The following is a 6,000-nucleotide window of genomic DNA, read 5'->3' as shown; positions in this document are numbered from 1 at the left end:
TTGTATCTGTGTATTCAAAATGGTTAGGATAGATATATAGTTACATTCTCTTAATGAATAGAGGGATTTGTTCTAATGGTGTTAGGATATCATGTCCGCATCTTGTACAGCAATTAACCACTAAGAAGAATGTATGCAATGTGTTAATTATTGAAACTGCCCTACCATTTTGGTTTGAAACTGTCTCATCGCTATTTGTTTATCAATAAAATTATGGGGAAAAAAAAAAGAGAAGGCAGCCAGGGGATGTGGGGTCGCTGTGTTTTCTTTCGGCGGGACAACAAGAAAGTTTGGGGCTCAGGGTTAACGCCCTTCACGAACAGTTTGCAAACCAGATTTGATCACAAGTTTTGGGTAATGCAGCTATTGAGGTCGAACAATTCGATTTAGGGTTGAACCATTACACAAACTTGTAAGCAATCTTCTATATTTTCCACTTCTTCTCTCCTTGCAGAGCACCCAAAGATGCTCCAGGGAGTTGTGGGGGGTGAAAGGAGAGAAAAGACAGAAATGCTCAGCATGTTTAACAAGCAAGCCGCAAGTGTCAGCTGGTGGGGTTTTCTTGTTTCTTTTGTTCAACAGCCACAGGCCCATGGATGAAAAATTAGGTGGTAAAATAACTCCTTTTACTTTTGTAGGCTGAGAACAAGAACACCTACCTAGGTCATTTCATTTCCTGAAAGACCCAAGGAGCAAATTTATTATTTTAAAACCAGAGTGCCTTGGCACATCTTTGCTGCTTTTGAGAGCCTCAGGATGCCGGAAGCTCAGGCAAGGGTGGAACCTCAGATTCTGATCTTCAATAAGACACAATGATGCTAATGTTATCAAAAGCACCTGCCCTGACAAGACACGCTTATACTACAATCAAAAGTGAAGCAGTCGTTTCAGAAAGTCTTTACTTGCCTTCAGCCTCTTTCATTAGCTTGGCTGAAAACCTTAACACTTTAAACTAGAGAGATTTTATAATAATAATCTTCAATTAATTTTTATTTTTTACTGTAGTGATCTTATGCCCAAATATTTCTTATCTGATAATCCGCTGGGTGCCTGTGAGTCTGATTCAGACAACTCTGACATGTGCTTGTCATTGCTTTAATATCTTAAAGTCATTGCTTCAATATCCCAAAGAGGAAAAGAAAAAACCACGGAGACAAAGATATCTGCTTCCTAGACTGGATGGGGTGGTGCGCGCCTGTAATCCCAGCACTTGGGAGGCTGAAAACAGGAGGATCACTATGAGTCTGAGCTACATAGTGAGACCCCATAGACCCTATAGACCGTGTACTAAAAAATAAAAATAATTTTTTTAAAAAAAGATATCTGCTTCCTTAGCTCGAGTGAAAGTAGTGCTAGACACCCAGCAGAAGGGTCCCGTGCCTGGTGCAGAGAAGGAAGAATTAGTGCCACACACCTTGTCATGGTATGGTCCTAAAACAATCCAGCCACAGAACGTGTAGCCCAGATAAATCATGCCAGCACAGGCAGAGAACCGGAGAACCTTCGGCAGAGAGGCTCGCATGGTTAATATGAGCACCTGAAAAAAAGGGGGGAAAAAAGAAATTCACGGAAAGTAGCTACAAGAGCCTGAGGAAGAAACGACCTCCACTGTGTTGTGCTTCCCAATGCCACGCGCTTACGTTATATGCTTGGAAATAACCCAGATATCTGATGACTCCAACCCAGACGAAGAGCGTAGATGTCCCCAGCAAAATGCTGCAGAGATTGTAATTCGTGAGATTCTAAGGAATAGAGAGAAAAGATGGATGAGTAAAATATTATACTCCACTCACCTTCTTTACCTACTTTATGGTTTAGAAAGTGATTCCCAGGACCAGTGAGATAGCTCAGTGGTCTAAAGTGCCTGCTTAGGCAATCCCCCTGCACCACCCCCATGCCAGCCCTGCCCCCAGGGTGGGCTGAGCCTGCCACACAAAAAAAAAAGAAATTGATTTCAAAAACATACAAGTGGCTTAGAAAAAATGGATGCTAAGAGGTTTTGTTTTGTTGTGGTTTTCTAACTTGTTTTATAGCAGTGGGGATCTAAACTAGGGCTTTTGCACCAAACTACGTTTCCAGCCCTTTCAAATTTTTGAGACAAAGTCCTGAAAAATTGCTAAGTTGTCCAAGCTGGGCTTGAGCTTACCACCTTCCTGACTGAGCCTCCCAGAGTGCTGGGACTCTGTGGGATGACTACCATGCCTAGCAGTTGCTACAATTGTTTTTGCAAGAGAAAGAAGGCCGAGAATGTAGCTCCAAATGTGTGCATCTGATTTCCTTTTACTATTTCATTTTGTTGGACTAATTTTTGTCTGGATGATATCCTGCAATCAAAATTGCATTTACCACTGACCTGGACAGAAAAAAGTAAGCTAATCTTGTTTGTTAAAGACCCAACAATATTCAGCTGCTTCTTAGGGCAAGCTCCAACATAACTTCCTAACACAGCTCCTGCACCCAAGGAATGCTAGGTCTGGTGGAGGAGACAGGCACACAAACACAATGCTTACATGATGCGCTGGGAGCCAGGACAGATGCATGCCTGGTTCTCATGGTTGAGGCGCCTGCAGAGCCTTTCCCGCAGGCAGAAGGCTCCAGGGAAGGGGAGAAAGGTTGAAGAGGGGCACAAGGCTGAGAACTACAGGTTGTCCTGTCAGACCCAGGGGAAGAGTGGGAAGCAAAGACAGAGCGGAGGAGGACCTTGGTGTTGTGCTGGAGGGAGGCTGCTTCCCCCAAAGTCTCTCACAGAGGTAGCAAGGGGGCTGACAGTAGAAAAATCGCTACGGCAGCTGAATGGGTGGGACTAGGGGACACAGGACTAAAGATGGGAATCCACTGGACAACTGCACTGTGCCTTTCTGCTGGTCTATGGAAAGAAGCAGTTAATGGTTTAATTTTTGTCTCCTTTTTTTCAATTGTTTGTACTTTCTCTCTTCTAAATTTTTATACATTTCTTTCTTCCAATTTTACATGCATATATCTGGTAATATGAATAACTGGTTGGAAAACAACACTATGTATTACAAGTACTGTGAAATTCATATTACTCTGTGAAGTGAAATTCTGTCTCACTTGTCATTTTTGTTTTAATTCAAATTTGTACTCTTTAAAAAAAAAAAAAGCACAGGAATCCATGTGAGGCTGCAGTGGCAGTGTGGGTGGCACAGGAAGCAGCGGGACAGAGCCAGAGGCAGCCGGGGTGGAGAAGCAGGAGGCCCTTTGCCGCAGGGAGGTCAGCTTGCTGAGACTGCCAGCAGCACAGAGCCCAGGGGAGAGCTGCTCAGCACTGAGGAGCCGGGACCTCGCACAGAGATGAAGTCAGTACCAGGCAGGCACCGGCAGCACTAAGTACTCTGAACCTCCGCGTGTCCACCGGGGACCCAAGGGTCACAAGTGAGTCTTGATGCATGCTCAGGATAAGTGACACATTTCAGGGTCGGTTGCTCCTTCTGCACCTCTAGAGCCCCACTAACAATTTTGTCCAACTTCAGTTACTATTCTGAGGCTGCCACCAGATTTCCCGGGGGGAGAATGATGGGGCTATCACAGTCCCCAACAAGCCCATTTCCTTCCCCACTTCCTGAGAAATCAAATCAACCCACATGCACAGGCGTGAGAAAGAAACAACCTGAGACCCAACCCAGTCTGCCTCGGGCTTTTGCATCTTAAGATGCCAGAGGTCATCCGGATGGACTGAAAAGCAAAAGGCCCTCCTCACCTTTGCTTTGATTTCCATTTTTAGTACAGATCCAACTATGGTCATCAGGTCGCTGATGATCACCAGGACATACCATCCATTGACAAACTCCCACCGGTCAGCAGCACACGCATGTCTCTGGTACTTCTCCAGGAAGAAATCTAGAAATCGCTACAGCAAACATTGAGAAAAGTATTTCTTACAAACCACTTTTCCTTATTCTGGAAGAAGACAGGTACAAAACAGTGCTTTCACCCATAAGGTGACTTTTCCAACTGTAAGTCTATTCGCAGGGAGACATGAAGGAATACACTCTTCCCTGTCCGTCATCTAGCCCAGCAGAAGGGGAGCATCTGAGTACCTGCTAGGTCAAGCCAGACACTCAATACACATGACAGAGTCCTCCAGACTCTTGTGAACATAGCTAACACAGTGTGTTCCCACTATCTAGCAAATGACCAGCTCACTCAACTGATGACCACTCATGACCTAGGTACTGTCCACTTCGTCTTCTAGCTGAGGGAAGCAAGACACAGAGAGGCTACACCTGGAAGGACTGGAGCCCCAGCATCCTGGCTCTGGAGAGTGTAAGCCCAATGCTGTCCCCCAGGACCCTAACCTTGGAGTCAGAGTATCAAGAGGATTGGAGGGTAGGGAAGAGGTAGGTACGTAGAAAGGGGGGGGGGCAGACATCCAGATCAAAGAAAACAGAGTGTAAGCTATTGTGTAGTTCATGAATGGGGCCGCAATGACTTCTTTGCCCCCTTGGCTCCAGGTGAAATTTGCACCCATGTCACAAGCCGGAATGAGACTGGTGAGCAGCTAGAACATAGATTCATAAGAGCCCCGAGGACAAACAGGTAACATGAAACTTGGTGGAGAAATTTTTGACTAAAAAAGTAAAATATGGGGGGGCCTGTGGGTTAGCTCAGTTGTTTAAGCGCCTGCTTGGGTAAACCCAGTCAGGTGCCGGGGACTGAAGTACAAACCCCAGACCCAGCCTTAAGGTGGCCTGAGCCAGCCAGGAAAATAAAGTAGTTCATGCTTCATTATAACTCATTTACGTGTTTCCCTGTCAAAAGGAGCTCTGACTGAAGACAAAAGATAAAACCCATACCTGCCATTACTCTACCCTTAAGATCATTCCTGAATTTGATAGTTTCATTTATTCTGGAAACACTGGAAAGCTTGAAAATTCACCACTGTGTAACCCACGTTTACTAGCGTAGCTGGAAGCAGGGTTATTACCTTGCTCCACCTGACTAGCGAGAGTTTGATGGGCCAGCAAGATAGATGAGTGGACCAAGTGCCTGCTTAGGCAAGCACGGGGACTAGGTTCGATCCCAGGCACCACATACCATACCAGCCCTGACCCAGGCGCGCTGAGCCAGGCACTGAGTTCAGGTATGGTAGCTCACACCTGTAATCCCAGTGCTGGGGAGGCAAAAACAAGGGGATCACTACTAGTCTGAGCTGTGTAGTGAGACCCTGTAGCAAACCCACACACACACACACACACACACACACACACACACACAAAGAGCCTTGAATGACATTCTACACCTAGTAGGGGACATCACTCAAAGGTACCTAACTGAGTCATGTGGTAAGGGAGGCCAACACCAGCAGTCACTTTTTGGACAAACTCCAGGTACAAGCCCCAAAGGAAGGAGAGAACGCAGACACAGTTACCTTCCGTAACCTTAGGGCGAGGACAATGGATCTGGTGCACAGGACAAGAGATGCCAAGCAAATCAAAATGACAAACGTGTCGAACACCAGTACATACGGAATGTTTCTCTGAGCTGAAGAACAAAACAATGAAAACGTGAAGCATGAGGATGATTTCTACAAGAAATGCTATTTGAGAATAATTCCCATGCCAAACTAGCCATCTAAAAAGAAGTTCGAATGAAAAAAAAAACAAAAAAAAAAAAACGATTTTGCCCATCGTTGAAATAAAATGGCAAATATTATGAAGGAACCACACTGCATTCATTTAGAAGTCTATAAATAGGGCCAGTGAGATAGCTCAGTAGACTAAGCGACTGCTTAGGCAAGAGCAGGGACGGGGTTCGATCCCGGCACCACAGGCCATGCCAGCCCTGCCTGGGGGCACCGAGTTCAGCTGCTAGTATTGTAACTCACTAGTAAGGTGTAACTCACAGGTAAGTGCCCGCCCTGGCTATTTTATATTCAAGAACTTCATTGTGAAATACTACCCGGTGTGTAAGCAGCACAGGAATTTAGCTCTAGCTAAATACAAGAGTCCCTCCACTGAGGCCTACGGAGTGGAGCAGAGG

At 45.6% G+C, this 6,000-nt stretch overlaps 1 protein-coding gene across 3 annotated transcripts in view; it reads right to left on the bottom strand.

Annotated features, from left to right (window-relative positions):
• Positions 1 to 6,000, bottom strand: part of Mcoln2 (mucolipin 2) — a 57,210-nt gene that overhangs the window by 14,387 nt on the left and 36,823 nt on the right. For all 3 annotated transcript variants that reach the window (XM_004639294.2, XM_023724342.1, XM_023724343.1), the window contains exons 8-11: positions 5,390 to 5,502; positions 3,719 to 3,868; positions 1,641 to 1,742; positions 1,415 to 1,537 (exon numbers count right to left, since the gene is read on the bottom strand). In XM_004639294.2, the coding sequence (XP_004639351.1) occupies positions 1,415 to 1,537; positions 1,641 to 1,742; positions 3,719 to 3,868; positions 5,390 to 5,502 (488 nt within the window). The remainder of the gene's footprint in view (positions 1 to 1,414; positions 1,538 to 1,640; positions 1,743 to 3,718; positions 3,869 to 5,389; positions 5,503 to 6,000) is intronic.

This window comes from Octodon degus, unplaced genomic scaffold (genome assembly GCF_000260255.1).
Source record: "Octodon degus isolate 3935 unplaced genomic scaffold, OctDeg1.0 scaffold00109, whole genome shotgun sequence".
Classification (NCBI taxonomy): domain Eukaryota; kingdom Metazoa; phylum Chordata; class Mammalia; order Rodentia; family Octodontidae; genus Octodon; species Octodon degus.
Note: the sequence above shows the minus strand (reverse complement) of the source record. Positions and strands in the feature narration are given on the sequence as shown.